Below are 21,252 nucleotides of genomic sequence, written 5' to 3' on the forward strand. Positions count from 1 at the left end.
ATATATATTGGTCGGTTTGGTTAATCGTCGGTTTTTTGAACTGGTTAACTGAAATCGAACCGAAATTATTAGTTTTTTAAGAACATCGAACTGAAACCGAATCGGTTGGTTCAGTTAACTAATTTTTCAGTTTGGTTTCGGTCGGTTTTTTTTGTTGGTTTGGTATTTTGGTTTTTTTGCTCACCCCTAACTAGGACTGTGTATGTCTGAGTTGTAAGTACTGTTTTCTCTTATTTTTTGTTTGGATACGGTATTGTTATATAGGCTGTTTTTTGGGAAAACATCATTAGTTTTGTTTGGTATCAGTGTTGTAGAACTCTTATTAGCATTGATCTATATTATCCAATGTCTAAGATGATGCCACATTGATGTCACATCAATTTAGACCTGGCAAAAAGTTGACCCAACCTGTGAACCTGACTCAACCCAACCCGAAAAAATAGGGTTAGGGTCTCATATTTAGCTACCTGAATGTGAGAATAACCTGACCCAACCCAACCCGCTAACCCGATTGTCAAGTCTAATTGGGACTATTTATGCATTGTTAGAAGTTTCCACTCTTTAATTTTTTCTATTTAGTCTTTACTCTTTATTGTTTACTCTTTAAATTGTTAATGTTCAAGTTTTTTTTTTTATTTTATATTTGGAATTTTAAGGTTAATTCCTTTAATTTTGGCATTTTCATGTAGTTTTTCTTTTTCTTTTTTTAAATTTTAGTTATTTTTTGGGATGACCCGAATATTTAGGGTTAGGGTCTAGCAATTGATAACCCAATCCAAAATTTAACCCGACCCAAAATCAACCCAAAGTGTCTTGACCCAACCCGAACCTGACTCACCCAACCAAATTGCCAGGTCTACACATCATTGCAATGCTGACGGCAATGGGCTGTTTTTCGAGAAAACATTGAATTTGGCGTTTTTTCATACTACACTTTCTCGATTTCCAAGGCATGGTTTGGAGTAGCGTTTTTTTGGAAAAATGATAAGCAACTCGATGCCAAACACCGCCTTTAACCCACAATCGGCGACAAGCTAGTAACTTTTGAAGAACTCATTACTAGTGAGATTATTAGGGATGTATAAATGCATTTCACAAACCAATGCAGTTCATCATGATCCATCAATCATGTACGAAATCTCTTAGGCTGTGTTTGTTTGGAGTGTAAATCTCATCGATGTAAAACTCTACTGATGGAGTTTTACACCGAACCATTTGGAAAAAGTGAGCATTAAAAAATGTGACTATCGATGTAATACTATATCGATAAAATTGATGTAGTTTTTACGTGGATAATTGATGTAAAGCTTCATTATAAGTGATGTTTGTTTTACATTAATTTACAATGTAAATCAAACCTCCATCCAAATGCCGAAAAAATCGAACTGCTGATGATGTTTTACATTGGATTCAAACGCAGACAAAACCAAACTGGTGGTAACGTTTTATACTACAAACAAATGCAGCCTTAGGTTGTGCATTATTCATTTCAGAAATGTTTTTTGGTTGAGACGTGTTGATTAGGAAGTTAAAGTGTTCTCTTTTTTTTTTTTTTTTTTTTTTTATTGTTATAAAGAATTTGTTGCACTGGTATCTCAAAGAAGTCCATTTCTGCATGAATTAGCATATTGCCAATTGAATTTTTCCCTAATTCTGCATAAATGCCAATGTGGAAAATTATTGCAAAAAATTAGTTGTGAAACGTATCCTTTCTAAATATATTGATACCGATATAATACATCCCAAGTCCTCAGATAGAAATACATAGATACCGATACAATACACCCCAAAACCCCATACCATATTGATACTTTAATCCGGATTGGAGGGTAATACAAACTCCCAAAATCAACCCGAGCACGCCCAAGTTACATCCTGAAAAAACCCTTGGGTTTGATTTAATACACAATAACCAAATCAACCCATTAATTAACAATTTTTAAAGAAAACACAATTATCAAGCGATGGCAACTAGCTAGCTGCTAATTTCTGAGAAAAAAACGGCAACTACCGAACTACCTCATTAGAAAAACCAGAATAATTAAGCCACGACAACTTTATTCAAATCAAAACCAGGCCAGAGGCGTGCTAACGTGCAGTGCAGATCTTGTTATCTATGGGCGAAATGGTAGTACGGTTCTTTAGTCTTTGCCAATACCATGGTGCACCACTTCATACTGACTCGATTGTTGCCTGGCCAAACTGGCTAATTTGTGGGTTCTTTCTAGAGCGTTAATCTAGTAAATAAAATATAAACTTAACCAGTATTCATTAAATAGCTATGTAGTAACTATATTATAAATAAAAATTTTAATCAAGTTGGTGAGGAATCACTTTCTAAACTTCTTGGACGAGCCAATATCAACTACCATGCATATACTAATAACATCAAATGGGTTTGGAATACGAGACTAAGACTTCATAGATCGATATGATAAAAGCCCTGCTTTGGTGTTGTGCTATAGGTTTCTTGTTTCCGTATATCCTTTCCATTTGCAAAGAACAAACGACACAGATATAGCTGTGGGAGAAGTGTTTCTGGGCGCCTTCCTTACGGTGATGCTTGAACAGTTGACCTCTTCTGAGCTAAGAGGGGTTGCACTTCGCTGGAGAATACATAAAAAGCTGAAGAAATTAGAGAATACGCTGTCAAAAATTCAAGCTGTGCTCATTGATGCAGAGAACAAGCAAATGAAAGACATAAAAGTGGAAAAGTGGCTAGATGATCTCAAACATGTGGCTTATGATGTAGAAGACATACTGGACAAGGTCTCAACTGAAGCTCTCCGCCAAAAATTGGAAGCAGAAGCCAAGATAAAGCAGGTACGCAAGAAACTCATTCCTTATAATTTACGTCCTCGTGTAGTTTCATTCAAGTTTGGGATAGTATCTAAGATAAGTACGATAAATAAAGAGTTGGAAGAAATTGCACTAGAGAGAGATCGTCTTGGCTTACAAGAGGGAGTTGGAGCAGAGTCAGTTCGAGTTGAACAGAGACGGCCAACAAGTTCCTTGTTAAATGAGTCTCTTGTTTATGGAAGAGAGGAAGACAAAGCAAAGATAATCAAGTTGCTACTGTCTGATGAACATAATCATAATGGGGCCCTAGTAATTCCCATAGTTGGTATGCCTGGGGTTGGAAAGACCACCCTTGCTCAGCTTGTGTATAATGGTGATAGCGTAAAGCAATATTTTGATCTAAAAGCATGGGTATATGTTTCAGAGGGCTATAACATGTTGACATTAACAAAAGCAATTCTGGAGTCTGCTACAGGGCAATCTTGTAATCTTAATGAATTAGATTCACTTCAAGCTAATCTTAAGAAGGAATTAAAGGACAAGAAATTTTTACTTGTTTTGGATGAAGTCTGGAATGAGAACTATAACGATTGGTGTGCCCTCCTATCTCCTTTCAGAGGTGGGATACAAGAAAGTAAGATCATAGTAACTACAAGAAGTGAAACTGTTTCATCCGTTGTGGGCAATGTTCATGCCTACAAACTGAATGTCTTATCAGAGAAAGACTGCTTCTTGTTATTTAAACAACATGCATTTGTGGATGGAATATCAGAAACAAATCCAAACTTGGAAGAACTTGGCCGTGGAATTGTAGGAAAATGCAATGGTTTGCCTTTGGCAGCAAAGACACTTGGAGGTCTCCTGCACTCCAAAGTAGATGTAAATGAGTGGAGAAACATCCTAGAAAGTGAATTATGGGAATTACCAGAGGACCGAAGTGAGATTCTTCCTGCCCTAAGATTGAGTTACCATCATCTTCCAGCACACCTGAAGCGGTGCTTCGCCTATTGTTCTATTTTTCCAAAGGGCTATGAATTTGAGGAGACATTAGTATTCTTGTGGATGGCAGAGGGTTTTGTCCAACCAAATGAAAGGAAGCATATGGAAGACATAGCTGGTGAGTAATTTGATGAGTTACTCCACAGGATGTTCTTTCAACAATCAAGTCATAATACATCAATGTTTATGATGCATGACCTCATGAATGATTTAGCACAGTCTATTTCAGGAGGAACTTGTTTCAGGTTAGAGGATGGAAATAAGAGCAATAATAGGGCAAACAAAATTCCTGAGAAGGCTAGACATTCATCATTTCTTCGTGGACAGTATGATAGAATAACAAAGTTTCAGGCCTTTCATGAGCTAAAGCTTCTACGGACCTTCTTACCATTAACAAGAAGAGAGGACAAGTATTGCTACATACCTAAACAGATCCTTCATGACTTGTTTCCCAAATTAACTTGCCTACGGGTACTATCCTTGAGATGGTATTATATCACACAATTTCCAGATTCAATTGGCCAACTGAAACACCTAAGGTATTTAGACTTCTCTCATACCCCAATCAGAAGACTGCCTGACTCAACTAATGCTCTATACAACTTACAGTCATTGATATTGAATTGTTGGCCCAATCTCATTGAATTGCCGAAGGACATGGGAAACCTGATCAACTTGCGACATCTCAAAACAAGTGAATGCCCCAATTTAGAAAAGATGCCAATGGGGTTTGGTAGATTGACTAATCTCAGAACTTTGTCTAATTTTGTTGTGAGTCAAGAATCTCCAATAAGCGAGTTAGGCAAAATTTCACACCTCCAAGGGAACATTCACATTTCAAAGTTAGAGAATGTAGATGCATTCAATTGACTGATGCAAGTCGTGCCAACTTAAAGGATAAACTACACATTCAAGGGCTTAAATTGGAATGGAGTGGTGCATCTAGTTTCCATGAAGATGTGCTTAGGGTGTTGCAACCTCATATGAACTTGAAGGAGCTCTTCATCAGCTCCTATCTTGGTGAATTTTTTCCAAGTTGGATTGGTGATCAGTCCTTGTCCAATTTAGTGATCCTGAAACTCTTTAAATGTAGCAAATGCAAGTCACTACCCCCACTTGGGCAACTACCCATGCTCAAAGATCTCTATATTGAAGGAATGCATAGAATTAACTGTGTGGGTCGCGAGTTTTATGGGGATTGTTTGGATAAAACTTTCCCATCATTGGAGATACTATCTTTCAGGGAGATGCTTGGGTTGGTGGAATGGTTTGGATTGGGAGAAGAGAAAGAATTAAAAGGCATTGAAGAATTTCCTAATCTCACTAAGCTTACTATGCAAAACTGTCCCAAGCTACAAAAACTATCACCTTGTTTCCCTGCCCTTGTATCACTAGAGGTAAAAGATTGTAAGGCATTGATTGCCCTTCCAAAACTCCTTCCCTCATCTGTAAGTACAGACCAACCTAGCAAAAGGTTTAAGAAAGGTCAACGATCCTCAAGTGAAAGAGGTGATGAGCTGACCCCTCATCTTTGTGAGCTCGTTATTGGGGATTGTCTCAAGCTGAGGGAGGCACCCTTCCCGCTACCTTTCATGACAAAACTTGAGATTCGTGGCTGCTCAGTGCACCATTTCTACGGACAAGAGGAGAGTAATAAACTTCTACTAGAAGGTTTTGCAGAGATCACCTCACTCAACTCATTCCATATTTCTGAATTTGTTAACACATTTCCCACAGGGATTTCTTCAAGCCATGATTGCACTCGAAGACTTAGAAATTTGTAATTGCTTTTCTCTTAAAGATCTTGGAAATGATGTGGGTTTTCAACACCTTGTTTCTCTTTGTAGGTTGGTAATTCTGGGATGCCCCAGACTTAAAACGTTGCCTGAGCTACCCCTCAGAGTCAAATTTTTGCATATCGAACATTGTTATGGCCTGAGAGAGCTACCCCATATTGATTTACTTACTGAGCTACGAAGTCTTTCTATCATCAAATGTGGAAGGCTACAATACTTACCCCAGGGATTGAATAATCTCAGATATCTTGAACATTTAGAGATCAAATGGTGTAGTTCTATTGAGTCCTTTCCATGTACAGGACTGCCCATCAAGATTGAACGCCTTGAGATAAAAGATTGCAGGGTTCTCAAGTTACCAGTTCAGGGACTACACAACCTTACCTCTCTCAAGTATTTGATCATTGAGGAATGTTATCATCTGAAATCCTTGTCAAGAGCGTGGTTGCCCACTTCTCTTGAGCATATTGAATTCAGGGAATGTGAGAATCTCAATAACTTGCCTGAAGATTTGAACCAACTTTCATGTCTTTATCATTTAGAGGTCAACAATTGTCCAGCTCTTGTAGATTTTCCAGAAGAAGGGTTACCTGTCACCAGCTTGAGATCAGTTTGGATCATTGGATGCAAGAACCTTAAGTTCTTACCTAATCACATGAACAGCCTCGCATCACTTCATGAATTGCGAATATGGAATTGTCCTAAAATCGTGTCATTTCCTCAAGGAGGATTGCCCGCCAATCTGTACTCACTTTCCATCAAAGATTGCAACTATCTCAAGCTCCAGTTTGATTGGGGTCTGCACGACCTAACCTCTCTTAGATATCTCATGGTTGCTGGTTGTCCTGAGCTTTTCTCCTCTCTGGATTGGCAGTTACAGCTAATGACTCTTACATCTCTTCATTTAGAAAGATGTGAAAATCTTATTTTCATTCTCAGGGGGCTAAAAAATCTCACCTCCCTTGAAGAGTTAGTAATAATCAAGAGTAACCAACTCAAGTCCTTAAGGGAGATAGGGGTTCTCACTGCTTCACTTTCTCGTCTAGATATACAGGACTGTCCTTTGCTGAAACAACAGTTTCAGGATGAAGAAGATAGGCCCAAGATAGCCCACATTTCCTGTATAGAGATTGATGGTGAAAACATAACTTAATCTTTCTCAAATGATTTGGTGATTCCTTTGATGAGAAGAACAAAGAACTTCCTATGGTCAGGTACTATGTTGTCTTTGTCATTCAGTTATAAAGAACTTGTTTAAATTTGATAAAATTAGTTAATGGGAAGTTCTTTTTTTCTCTCATTTTAGTTACCCATGTAGAGGATGAACAGGATGTGATGGGAATATTTTCATCCTCCTATGCACAGCTGATGGTTCTACTTCAAAATTGCAGAGCATCATCACCGAACAAGTGCTAATTCTAACTTCTGAGTAATCTTCCCTACATTCCTTTTGGTAATTGATACCGTGATTTCTATGGGATTTGATCTTGGATTTACATAAACTGCAGCCTTTTGTGATTCATCTTAGTTTATGTTAAAGCTTAAAACAGACATTTTTTTTTGAAAGAAAACGCTTAAAACAGACATTGATGTCATACTTTAAGCATGGTTGCATTTGCAACTCTGAATATTTACCTTTCATTTATGTTTTTATTCGTATGTTCATTTCATCTACTTCATTGTCAAGTGATTAGACTTGTATATCAATCTGATTCACAATATTTGATTTACTATGGAAGGGCATCATGACTATTGTAGTTTTATACATATGTAAGCATAAACCATCATGCATAATAAAAGGAGTAGAAAAAGGTGGAGTTTTTTAGAACTTGAAGAGAGACAAGAACACATTAAAATTAACAGTTTTAAATGCTATGATGGAAATCAATTATAATACTAATGGATATGGCGATATTTGATATTTGATGTACTAATAGACAAGATGGCAACAATCTCAAGCTCCGCCACAACTGAAGCCTACATGGTCTAACCTAGGGATGGCAATTTCCACCAAACCCGGCAGGTACCCGCCCCTACCCTCCCCAATAGAGTGGGTTATTGTTTGAAGAATGGATTTTGGGGTAGAGACAAGTTTTAGGGTTTTACAACAAATACGATGCAGGTAGGGTACGTTATTACACTAAACCCAACCCTCATTGACTTACACATTGAATTTACTAAAATATCCCTAGTGCTTATAATTAAATTATTGTTGTAAGGCATATAGACTTAAGTGTTATATGTTGAATGCAATAATGCTTTAAATCTTATATGAAGGATGGTAAAAAAATTATGGGTTTTCTACATGTTTCAATCAAAAAGTTGGTAAGTTTGATGCTTGTTCATGTTATTTTGCTTGTTTATTTCTTATATATAATAAGAAATAATATGAAATTAGATGTGGGTTCTAGACCCAACCCACCCTAATGCAGAGAGGGTAGGGTCAGGGAGGGTTTGGGACCTTTTAAACCATGCTTAATTACCAATACAACCAAATTGTATACGTCAACCTTGAACATTGGTCAAGTGGAAGGTTTGGTGGTTTAACCAGTAAATTAGCCTGTTAAATTGTTCAAATTTATCAAAAACTCATCGGTGGGAATGCTATGTTGTTATTCCACTCAACCATCCGACATCTTCAATGGGCAAAACAAATGAACTTTCAATGATATTCCCCCAAAAACATCATGCCAATGGGATAAGTTAATAGGGAAACTCACCCCCACCCTTCTTTGAGAAGGGTTGTTTTGTGTCTAATTCATTTAGGGATGAGTTTGGGCTATGAAATGTCAACCCTCAATGGTTTTGGGTTAGTGCATATATAATAGGGATTCAACTTGGGATGGACCAATGGGAATCCAGTTTGGGTTGGGTTGAAGATTGGATTAGGGTTAGAAAATGCCAACCAACTGTTAGAACTGTAGTGCAAGTCAATCCGATCCAATGTATTATTCTTATTACTAGATATTCTTGCATATATGTTTATAAATAGGGTAAATTACAGATTACCACCTTTTACTTTGGGGTTGACACTTGCCCATTGAACTTTCATTTGCGACAAAGATCTCATAAATTTTTAGATTCCAACAATTTGCCCCCTCATTGTTAATTGGGTGAAGTTAATTTATTAAAATATCATTTCAAGATTCCTATGAGCAAGAGGACCGAATTTCAAAATGATGAAAATGGGCAGGGGAAAGCACATCATCTCTTTAGAATGACAAATAAGGGGTTTTATTCTTTATACAAATATGTAAGAGAAAGGGAAAAATTGGTCCCATAAATTAAGAAAAGGGTAATTTGGGGATTTGGAAATGTTTAACATATACATGACAGTCACATGCAAGTCTTTTTTGAAGTTAATTAAGGGAATGCTAATAGAGGGGACAAAGTATTGGAATCTTAAAGTTCAAGGAGTAAGTGGCACTACCCCAAAATACTAGATGGTAATTTGTAATTTACTGATTTTAACCTGTATGTATGTATGTGTACACACGTGTGTTTGTATATTTAACAAGCCGATTACCACCTGTACTTTAAGGGTGGTCAAAGTTAGCGCCCTGAACTTTCATTTGCAACAAAGCCCCTTCAACTTTTAGATTCCAATACTTTGTCCCTTTTCCACCAATTGGATTGATAGAAATAGCTAATTTACTAAAACACCCTTTCAACATGCGTATAAGTAAGAAAACAACATTTCAAAATGACTAACATGTGTATTGAGCCGACTGGGAGTGGAATGGTCAAGTCACTCACATGGCTCGGTACAAAACCACATCTGCACCCCACAGGGGCGACCAACATTTCAGTGTGCATTGGGAACATCTTTCGTAGTTTTCAGTGGGAGATGTTCTCAATACACAGTTAAGATATGTTGTGAGGTGCCCTTTATGGAGTGTAGATGTGAATTCGGCTCGAACAACATGTGACTTCCCCTCGAGATGAGTTGACCTTGCGATTTGGAGACATTCAATTTGTCCTTAGGAGTGAGATGAGTGGCGCAACCAACACTGATGTCTCACTTGAGGAAAGCATGAGACCAAACCGAGTTGACACATGCACAAAATGCAGTGGCTAGTGGTGGTATGGGACAAGAGAGTCAACAGGTCGATTAGACACCTCCATCTACAAATTCCTCCGAACAAGAGATGATGAGTATTTCATGTAATGAATATGAACGGTTGATCTAGGTTACTTCTCAACCGAGTATAGCTATACTTGCTTACTCAGGTATGGCTTGTCTAGCATCCAAACCCTTCCATTGGATCATTGATTCTAGAGCTTTCAATCATATGAATGGGACTCTAGGTGTGTTCTCTTCTCTTTCTTCATCCTTTACAACCCACACTATTACCCTTGCTAATGGTTGCACTTCTTCCATATGTGGTACCGATAATGTTAACACTGGTTCATTCTCTTTGCCTTTAGTTCTGTATGTTCCCAAGTTCCATTTTAATCTTATGTCTTTTAGTAAATTGATCAAGTCTCTTAATTGTTCTATCACCTTTTACCTTTCATCTATTGTCTTTCAGAATCTCAAGACCAGAATAAAGATTGGTGGAGGACATGAAGATGGTGGACTGTATTATCTTGATGGTGGTGGTGGTTCGTCAACAACTCTTCAGATGTCTCTTTCTCCTCTCCAGTGGCATTGCGTACTTGAACATCCATTTCTTAAAGCTCTTAAGCAACTTATTTCAGCATTGAATTGTCTTTCTACTTTGGATTGTGAGTCATGTCAGTATGGGAAACATCATCGGGTTTCCTTTAGTCCTAGAGTCGATAGTCGTATGTCGAATCATTTTTCTTTGGTCCATTTAGACATTTGGGGTCCAAATAAAATAGTGTCACACAATGGCTACAAGTACTTTGTTATTTTTGTCGATGATTATTCAAAGATGACATGACTTTGTCTTATGAAAGAAAGAAATGAATTATTTTCTATTTTCCAAAAGTCACATGCTGAAATTCACACTCAATTTAGTGTTCATATTATGATCCTACGTTCTGATAATGACAAAAAATATTTTTATATGCCTTTTCAGCAATATTTAGAACAACATGGTATTATCCATAAGACCTCTTGCTCTTACACCCCTCAACAAAATGGGGTAGCTGAACGGAAGAACCGTCACCTCTTGGAAACTACTCGGTTCCTGTTGCACCATATGAATGTACCCAAATGTTTTTGGAGTGATGCTGTGCTTACATCTTGCTTTCTTATTAACTGAATGCCTATGCCCATCCTTGATGGTCAGTCACCCTTCTCTGTTTTGTTTCCTACATTGTCCCCTTTTCCTCTCATTTCTAGGGTTTTTGGGTGTGTTTGTTTTGTTCATAACCTTGGCCCTGGACTAGACAAATTAGATGCACAATCTACTAAGTGTGTCTTCCTTGGATATTTTATGACACAAAAATGGTACAAGTGTTATAATCCCAGTTCTCGATGTTGCTATGTGTGTCCTGATGTTACTTTCTTTGAGTCGGTTCTATTCTTTTTTGGGTTGGATGTCTCTTTTTCTTCTTCTTCTCTTCTACTTCCAGTCTTTATTGTGGGCCCTATTCCACTTGTTCCAGCTACTAAACCATTGCCTCTGATGCCACTTCTTGCTACTTGGCCACCTATCTAGCAAGTGTATATGCATTGACATGCACCGACTCCTCCAACTTCTTCACCATTGACGGATCCAACAGTAGTTTTCGCAGCACCATCACACCCCATTTTTTACCTTGACCTTCCTAGTTCCTTGCGAAAAGTTAAATGTAGTTGTACCCTTCATCCTATCTCTAATTATGTTTATGTTTCTCACCTTTCTCCTTCCCATCGACAGTTTGTTTTATTGTTATCTTTTGTTTCTGTTCCCAAGGATGTCCAAGAAGCCCTTATCTCTCTAGGGTGGCATCAAGCGATGGAAGAACTCTCATCTCTGGCTCATAATCATATGTGGGATATCACTACTCTTCCCCTTGGTAAGCATGCTGTCAGATGTAAGTGGGTATACACTATAAAGTATTTACTTAATGGTAGTGTTGAGTGGTTGAAAGCTCGGTTGGTTGCAACGGGTTATTCATAGTTATATGGCATTGACTACATGGAGACTTTTTCTCCTATTACCAAGATTGGTTCACTTCGTGTTTTGATCTCTCTATCTGCTATGTATGATTGGCCTTTGTTTCAACTTGATATTAAGAATGTTATTTTTCATGGTGATCTTCTTGAGGAGGTGTATATGGAGCAACCACCTAGGTTTGTTGCTCAGGGGGAGGATGGCAAAGTGTGTAAACTCAAGAAAGTTATTTATGGACTTAAATAGTCCTCTCGTGCATGATTTGGCAGATTCAGTGAAGTAGTGAAGAAATTTAGCATGAAACAACGTCAGGTTGACCATTCAGTATTCAACTATGGTTCTGGTGTTGGGAAGATTTTGTTGGTGGTATATGTAGATGATATTGTTATTATTGGCACTGACAAGTTCGAGATTGATAGGTTGAAAACCTTTTTGCATGATCACTTTCAGATAAAGGACCTTGGTAAACTAAGATATTTCTTAGGGATAGAGGTAGCGAGGTCTAAGTATGGTATTAACTTGTGCCATAGGAAATGTCCTTAATCTACTAGAGGAGACAAGGTGTTGTTGGGTGCCAAATCAGCTGAAACACCCATGGAATTGAATGTCAAGTTGAGTAGTGATACATGTGAGGAGTTTGAAGATCTAGGAAGGGACAAAAGGTTGGTGGGTAAACTAAACTACCTAACCATTACATAGCCAGATATTTCATTTGTAGTTAGTGTGGTGAGTAAGTTTATGCAGAACCCTTGAGTTTCACATTGGGATGCAGTTCTAAGGATTGTAAGGTATTTGAAGGGAGCTCTTGGTCGTGGCTTGCTATACAAGAGTAGAGGAAATCTTGAAATAGAAGGATAACAATGCTGATTGGGTTGGTTTTGTATCTGACAGAAGGTTCACTACAGGTTATTGTACCTTTCTTGATGACATGGAAGAATAAGAAACAGACAGTGGTGGCAAGAAGTAGTGCATAGGTTGAATATAGAGCCATGGCACAAACAACTTGTGAATTAGTGTGGTTGAGAAATCTTCTTCAGGAGATGGGGTACTCAATTGACACTTCGATGAAGCTCTATTGTGACAATTAAGTTGCAGTCCACATTTCCTCTAATCCAGTTTTTCATGAGAGAACAAAACACATAGAAGTTGATTATCACTTTGTGAGAGAAAATGTTCTTAGTGGAGTGATAAGTGCAATATATGTTAACACAGGAAGCCAATGGGCAGATTTGTTCACCATTGGTTGAGTTAGGCAAGAGTGGACTACATATGTAACAAGTTGGGATTATATGATATATATTCACCAGCTTGAGGGGGAGTGTTAGTGTTTATTATATAGGGGCAGATTAGTCCTTTTGTTTATATTTACTATGAGGTGTAATGTTGAGTTAAGTGATGTGTCCCACACTTAAGTAGGGGCACAAGAGTCAATTTGTTTTAATATAGAAAACTAACCTAGCTGACTAGAGAGCATAGATTTTTCTCTCTAGTTCAAACCTATCTTTCTTTCTTCCTTCTCTCCTTCTCTTCACTCTTCTCCTTTCTTCCTCTCTCTTCTCTCCCTCTCTTTGTCTTTCCTTTCTCTTTTATTCTAAAACTAACAGATATACAAATATGAACTTTATCAAAACTAATGAAGGATTAAATGCAAAATTAAGTTTATAGACAAATATCTTAGAAACAAGAGGTTTTAAAATTAGTAGGACTAAAACAAAATATAAATTTAATAAAAATAGGAGTGAAAATCAATGTACGCTTAGGATTGGAGACCAAGAGATAACCCAATATGACCTTTTCTAGTGCCTTGGTACGATAATTCTTAACAACGTAGAGATTGAGGAGGACATTGCCCATAGAATTAGAGTAGAATGGGCAAAATGGAGGGGTGTATCTGGAACCTCATGATAGGAAAATGCCACTTAGGTCGAAAGGAGAAATCTATAAAACAGTTGTAAGGCCAGCTATATTGTATGGAGCAGAGTATTGGACAATCAAGAAACAATATGTTGAAAAAATGAGTATGGGAGAAATGTGTATGTTGAGATGGATGAGTGGAAAAACTAGAAATGATAGGGTCGGCAATTAAGTTATTTGAAGGAGCATAGGAGTAGCTCCAATAGATGATAAAATGAGAGAAAGTAGACTAAGATGGTTTGCTCACATACATAGAAGACATTGACAACACCCATAATAAGTGATTTGTTGCAAGTTGCAAGGGCTAGAAGGGCTAAGCGTAGACCAAAAAAAGATTGGTTGAAGTAGTAAGAAATAATTTAAGTTGAAACTAGAAGGGGGTATTACATTCCTTGGAAAATGGTTATGTTGTTTCCCTATTGAGAAAAATAATCTTTGGGCCTCGATTATTTAAAGTAAATATAGAAGGGATAGCAATGGATGGGATAGTAACCTGTCTCTCTATAGGACCTCATTAGTAAATCCTTGAAAAAGTATTGTTTCCCTTAGCCAGTTCTTTTCTCCTTTCATTAGATACAATTTTGGAAATGGTAACTGATAACCCTACATTTTGATGCCTTAAGGGCATCAATTCAAGGGTATTTTCAGCCTTAGAATAGTCAAAGTGTACATTTTTCCCAGTTAAAATCAATTATGTGACCTCTGAGGATCTCTGTGCAAATTATGTAGAAAATTGGGAAGTTTTCTAGGCTGAAGTGCAATTTTTGGGAAGCTAGTGTGAAGACCAGTTGAGAGAGGGGGTGTTTTGTGAAAAACTGAAAGTAGGAGGGCGCCTCCTAGTTGCTAAACCCAGTTTGGCGCCCCTCCTACTGTATTAGCATGCTCCCCACGCCTTAGTAAACCCTAGGATGCATTTTAACCCATTCTTTTCACTCTTAACAAACCCTAACCACCCCTAACTGCTAAATCCTCACCTTCCATTCCTTCTAATCTCCACCATCCATTCTAGGGCACTCTCTTTTTAGCATTCTAACCCTAGGAGCCACCTAACTTCTAATCTTCACCATTCAACCTTTAGCCATTAAATCTCAACCTTACATAATATTGAGTGCCTTTTCCTTTTCTTCTCAACCTTAGGATCACCCTAGAACCATCCTAACCCTTCATTCTAAACCCTTGGGCATCCATATTTTTGCTAAAACCTAGCTGTCGCCCCCTCTTTCTCTCTAATTGTAGTTATATCCACCATTCTCTATAAAAAAGACCTTAGGGGCCCTACAGAAGGGGTTGGCCAATTCGCCCAGTTACAAGGCTAAGGTTTCTTGAGAAGTTCAAGGGTTGTAGAAGGGGAGGACGCCCAATTCTTGTCAGGAGGGGTTCCTGCAAGCTGTTCAACCATTCTGCAACTACCGCCACTGGATTTGATCAACCATTATTTTCTTTACTTTATTTTCATTTCTGTTATTTTTATTTCTGCAATCTTTTAGATTTAATTCTTATTCGTTTCTTTGTTTTGTAGATCTGAATTCGTTTAGTTTAGGGCTAAGGTGTTTCGAGGGGTTCGAGGGTTGTAGAAAGGACGGATGCCCGGTTCTTGTTAGGAGGGGTTTCTACAAGCTGTCTGGCCGATTTGCAGCTACCGCCACTGGATCCGAATTCTGGACCAACTTTGTTTATTTCTTTTATTTCTTTTGTTGATTTCTACACTTTGTTAAATTCTGAATTTTAGTTATTTTTTGTATAATTCCGAATCATTTAATTTCAACACTAATAGATTTTATTTTCTTATTTTTTGCAATTCTCGATTATATTCTCTTGTCCGGATCTAAGTACATATTAATTTTTCCCTCGCTTCTCTGTGGATATGACCCGTTCTCATCCCTTTACTATGTTAGTAGGTGTTTGAGAAATGATAAAAATTATAAATGTTTAAACTGGTGTCCGGAGTGTTTAACGACGCACTTCCGGACACACTAGTAACATTATTATATTATAGATAAATCTTGGTTGGGTCAACAACCTCTTTTCCATTCCTACCCTAATCTTTATCTTTTCTCTTTGAACAATGAAATTCTGGTATCCTCAATCATGTTTAGAGGGATTAGGGATTTTCTTTTAATTTCAACTTCCAAAGATTCTGATAGTGAGAGTTAGGTAATAGCTTCTCTCTTGAATAAGCACGTTTGGTCACCTTCTTCAAAACAAACTATTTTCTATGAAGTACTACTTTCGTAAGTTGGTGGCTGGCTCCTCTTCTTTAATACCATACAAGAAGATTTGGCTATCTATGGTCACTTCTAGAGTTTCTTTTTCACTTAGGAGGCTTCCTATGAAGGGATTAATACCTATGATAGATTTTTATAAAAAGAAAGGGGTAGTTGTACATAGCTCCACATGTTTGGCTAATGTGTATTAAGGATGGGGAATCTTGTGGCCACCTTCTCATCAATTGTGAGTTCACCAGAAGCTTATGGCAGTACTTTTTGGACCTCTTCCATGGTAAAAGCTTCTATCGGGCTCCCTCAACTCCATTTGTGATTTTCTATGTCAAGGGCCTGGTTGTAGGTTGGGGAAAAGTGGTTCTCTATTTGGAAAAACTACAATTCATGTTGTCTTGTGGGGTATCTAGGAAGAAAGAAATAAGAGATTATTTGAGAATAAAGTTTCTTCCCTTGTTGGACTGGAAGATAGAGTCCTCTTTATGATCTCCTCTTGGTTGCTTACCCATTAAGACATTTAGAGGCATTTCTTTTGGAGATATGGACAGAAATCTACTTCAAGTTCTAAACTTCTTTTGCTTTGAAATTGATTGCAGTGCTCTGATCTCCCCAAGGCCCCCATTTGACTTTATTTTCTAACTTGATGGAAGTTGTAGAAGTGTGTGACAAATGCCCAAAGAAAAGTTGGTATTGGGGGTTGCATTTTCAGTTTTAATGGTGAGGTGGTTTGGGCCTATAGTGGTCCTATTGGTGATATTGAGATCTGAAGCTGAAGTTCTGGCTCTACTAGTTGCTTTACAAGCTGTTGTAACCTTTGATTTATCCTCTATTGTGGTGGAAGGTGACTCTAAAATTGTAATTTGTTGGGCTAAATGAGTTGCAACTAGACCTGTTCATGGGTCGGGCTCGGGCCGGACTTTGACTCTTTATTAATAGAAAAATGTTAGGCTCGAGCCCGAGCCCGACCCGACCAACGGGCCTACAACTTGGGCCCGAGCCCGGCCTTGATAAAAAGCCCGAAGCCCGAGCCCGAAGCTCGACCTAATAAAAGAAATTCGAATTTTTCCCTATTCAAATGGACATTTTCTATTTTAATTTAGATGTTTTTTCCCCTATTTAAATGAACAATGGGCCTACAAGTGAATCAACAACATTCTCAAATCAAAATATTTATTCAAATGGACATCACATAGGGTTTTTACTTAGGTTTAACTATAGGTCGGGTCGGGCCGGGCTCGGGCCAGGCTATTTTGGCAAAGCCCGAGCCCGGCTCGAATTTTATGCGGGTCGGGCTTTTTGGCCCGAGGTTAAGCCCGCAGGCCAAAAAACCTGTTCAAGCCCGTCTGGGGGTCAGGCCGGGCCGGGCCGCCCCGTCGGGCCACCCAGCCCATGAACATGTTTAGTTGCAACCAATATCTTTTGCTCTTTTAAATGGATCCCTAGAGAATTCCACAATGTTGCTGATGGGCTGGCTGAATCTGGAGTGGATAAGAATTTTTTGTATAGTGTGAACACTTTCCCTTTGTAAATTTGGGGGGTGGGATCATTTTGGGTCTTGTTTTGTTTTCTTATTTGAGCTTGTAAATGTATATGACAGTTGTCAGAATTCAAGAAACAATAGCTAGCTACAACTGGCCATCTAGCTATCCATTAAGGCATGTGTGGAAAGTTGGCTACTCTGTAATTTTGTATATATACTTGATCATTTAAGTTAATAAACACAACTTTTCCATCTCATTTCAAGAACTCTGTTCGACTTTCATGGTATCAGAGCAGTGATCTACCGCTGCGAAGAAAAAGAATCACACCATGTCATTGGATTTTGGGAGCGACTCACCATTCTTTCTTCATCCATCCGATAGCCCAGGAGCCATGCTCGTTTCATCACCACTCGTCGGAGACAACTTCCCGATGTACAACGAGCAATGAAAAACACTCTCTATTCCAAGAACAAGTTCATGTTTGTGGACAGATTGCTGCTAAAGCCACCTGAATCGACACTAGAGGAAAGTGCCTAGATAAAGTGCAACTCAATGGTAGTTGCTTGGATATTCAATGCCTTGTCAAAGGAATTATACGACAGTGTGGCGTTCATTGACTGTGCAGCTGAAATATGGAAGGAATTGGAAGAAAGATTTTCACAGGGTAATATACCCCACATTCATCAATTGAAGCGAGATCTGGCTCTCTTGCAGCAAGGCGATCTAAGCATTGCTGCATACTTTACCAAACTTAAGACCCTATGGGACGAGCTTGGGGCGCTGGTCATCCATCCATAATGCACCTATGGAGCACCAAAGGCTTTCATGGTTGAAAGATAGAATGAGAAGCTCCATCAATTTTTAATGGGATTAAATGATACGTATAACACCATACAATCAAATATCCTCAATTCAAATCCTTTGCCGATGATCAACAAAGTATATTCGTTGCTTGTACAAGAAGAGCGTCATCAACAGATTGTCTTTGTTCGACCACTACAACCTAAAGCAACAACTTTCAATGCAAGATTCAACAAATCCACTAAAACTTCACGAACACAAACCAATCTTGGATCTCGCCCACGATATAAGTGTGACTACTGCAAGAAATATGGTCACACTCGTAATCAATGCTACGAGCTGAATGGCTACGCTGCCAATTGGGACAAGAATCGGCGAAAGACTGACAAATCATCTCCAAGATCGTACAAGCCCGCTTCTTATGCTACCTCTGATCAGACTCATTCCACAATAGATGCACCATCACCGATTGTCGGTCTCAATATGCAGCAATATTCTCACCTCTTGTTATTGCCGCCACATCCTCTGGTAAGCATACCAATCCAATTGAATGGACCATTGACAGCGGTGCCAACATTCATATGGTTTCTTCCACACCCCTCTTTTCTAAACAACAACAATTGACCACACCAAAACTTATTCATTTACCTAATGGTGGTATTTTCCATCCAACTCATTGCGGGACTGTAACTATTGGCAATCATACACTTGACCATGTTCTGCACATTCCATCATTTGAATGCAATTTGCTTTCAATTAGTCAAATTACTCGCCAACTTAGCTGTGTTGTTATATTTTTCCCCACATTCTATGTCCTCTAGGACCCTCATTCCAAGATACTGATTGGAACAAGTGAGCTCCATAGAGGACTATCATCTCTGGTTTCAACCTGCTCCTTCGACAATTGCCCCTTAGGTCTTTTCCAACAAAGTCTCCTCAGCTAATGACTCCATTCTTTGGCATATGCGACTTGGGCATTCCTATCGTCATTGTCTCTCCCACATTGTTGCGCCCTCTCATCATTGTTCTTGGGCATATGCGACAAGCACCGCAGCAGTCTCCTCAGCTGATGACTCTGTTCTTTGGCATATGTGATGGGTGAGTTCCATTGTTGCGCCCTCACATTGTTGCGATGCTTGTCACTGAGCCAAGATAACACGATTGCCCTTTCCAATTAGTAATTCATGTAGTAATTTTCCATTCTCTTTGATTCATTGTGACATTTGAGGTGGGTATAAAACCCCTCACATTCTGGTGCACATTACTTTTTAACCATTGTAGACAATAACACCTGTTGCACTTGGGTCTATCTCATGAAAAATAAGTCAGAGGCAGGTTCTTTGCTTATAGTTTTTTTCCATATGGTGCGTTGCCAATTTAATTGTCAAGTACAACAATTCCGATCGAACAATGGGTCTGAATTTAACTCAAAGTCTATCCAACAATTCTTCACTTCTCTAGGAATAATTCACCAAACCTCTTGCATTAACACCCCTCAACAGAATGGCATAGCAGAACGCAAACACCGCCATTTACTTGAGGTGGCCCGTGCGTTGAGGTTTCAGGCATCCCTTCCTCTTTCTTTTTGGGGAGAATGCCTCCTTACTGCCACATATATAATCAATCTTTAACCCACTAAGGTCCTTTCAGGAATTTCTCCTTATGAAGCTTTGTTTAACTGCCCACCTTCATATGAAAACATGCAAGTCTTTGGCTGTCTTTGTTACTCACAAATACACCCTCAACCTTCAGATAAATTTGCTGCCCGAGCCGCAAAATGCGTCTTTGTAGGATATCTACATGCCCAGAAAGAATATCGTGTGTATGATCTTGAAAATCACCACATATTTACTTCTCGTGATGTCATATTCTATGAGACCTATTTTCCATTCCAAATGGCTGAGCAAAATACTACTCAAGTATTGCCAATCATATCACCCAATGAAGTTGTAGATTATCCAGGGGAACCTTGTGATTCCACTACCATTCAGCCCGCACCTATTGAACCAACCCAGCTCGCAACTACTGAGCCCGTTTTCATTGAACCCACTATTGCTGATAACCTGAACACAGTATCCCAAACCATTGACACCATTGACACCATTGACACCACCACCATTTCCACCACTCGACCTCGTTGAACTACCATCCATATCTAGAACCAATGGTGCGTCCCTTGAGACTGAACCAACCACCTACAAGCTACCCATGATCCTAGATGGTGCCAAGCCATGGCAGCTGAAATTGAAGCATTAGAAAAGAAAGATACTTGGACCATTGTTGATTTGCCACCCGATAAGCGTGCCATTGGCAACAAATGGGTATATCATATCAAGTACAAAGCTGATGGAACTATTGAACGGTTCAAAGCCCGACTTATTGCAAAAGGCTATACACAAATTGAAGGTCTTGACCACCACAACACCTTTGTTCCAGTAGCAAGATTATCTACTATTCGTTGTTTTCTTGCTGTGGCAGCAGTTCGTGGTTGGGCCCTTCATCAACTAGATGTAAACAATGCCTTCTTACATGGTGATCTTAATGAAGAAGTCTACATATCCATTCCTCATGGCTTTGCTAAAAACGGTGACAGAAGAGTCTACAAACTTCAAAAGTCCCTCTATGACCTAAAACAAGCATCCCGCATGTGGTTTGCAAAATTCACACATGTCCTCACCTCCATTGGTTTTACACAATCAACCGCAGATTACTCCTGTTTTACCATCTCAAATGATGCTTCTTACACGGTTGTTTTGGTCTATGTTGATTATGTCATCATTACTGGCAATTATCCATATAGAATTACCTCCCTCAAAACCTACATCAATGACAAGTTCGGCATCAAAGACCTTGGGGCCTTAACTTTTTTTTTGGGACTTGAAGTTTCATGCACCCAAGATGGGATATACCTCAACCTGCAAAAATACATTATGGATCTTCGTTGTGATACAAACATGTTGGACTGCAATCCATGCCTCACACCTATGGAACGACAAAAGCACTTTGTAGATCCAAATAGTCTCACTTTCTCTGACCCAACTCTATACCAGTAGGCCGATTGGTGTATCTGACTATTACGCGCCTTGATCTCAGCTTTGCAGTCAATTGCCTCATTCAATTCATGCATGATCCCCATGATGAACATTTTGATGCTACTCTCAGAGTTGTTTGGTAC

The 21,252-nt window shown here is 38.8% G+C and overlaps 1 protein-coding gene and 1 pseudogene across 2 annotated transcripts; both read left to right on the forward strand.

Moving 5' to 3' along the window:
* Window positions 1-1,618: 1,618 nt before the first annotated feature.
* On the forward strand, window positions 1,619-7,324 carry LOC104613473 (putative disease resistance RPP13-like protein 1; annotated as a pseudogene). Its single transcript, XR_016078603.1, has 3 exons — window positions 1,619-4,662; window positions 5,479-6,808; window positions 6,901-7,324. The product of XR_016078603.1 is annotated as a putative disease resistance RPP13-like protein 1 (transcript).
* Window positions 7,325-9,826: 2,502 nt separating this feature from the next.
* LOC148790131 (uncharacterized) lies at window positions 9,827-20,218 on the forward strand. The gene is made up of 3 exons (XM_088891494.1): window positions 9,827-10,335; window positions 11,932-12,125; window positions 19,728-20,218. Exons 1-3 carry the CDS (start codon window positions 9,827-9,829, stop codon window positions 20,216-20,218), a joined length of 1,194 nt encoding a protein of 397 aa, XP_088747620.1.
* The last annotated feature ends 1,034 nt before the right edge of the window (window positions 20,219-21,252 follow it).

The sequence above is a fragment of the Nelumbo nucifera genome, chromosome 7, assembly GCF_055504915.1.
Source record: "Nelumbo nucifera cultivar China Antique chromosome 7, China Antique-T2T, whole genome shotgun sequence".
In the NCBI taxonomy this organism is placed as follows: domain Eukaryota; kingdom Viridiplantae; phylum Streptophyta; class Magnoliopsida; order Proteales; family Nelumbonaceae; genus Nelumbo; species Nelumbo nucifera.

Coding starts and splice junctions, on each gene's coding strand:
- LOC148790131 (XM_088891494.1), top strand. CDS start 9,827: ATGGCTTGTCTAGCATCCAAACCCTTCCATTGGATCATTGATTCTAGA. Junction 10,336..11,931: donor TTGGATTGTGAGTCATGTCA/GTATGGGAAACA, acceptor ATGATTTGGCAG/ATTCAGTGAAGTAGTGAAGA. Junction 12,126..19,727: donor CTTTCAGATAAAGGACCTTG/GTAAACTAAGAT, acceptor AGGTCCTTTCAG/GAATTTCTCCTTATGAAGCT.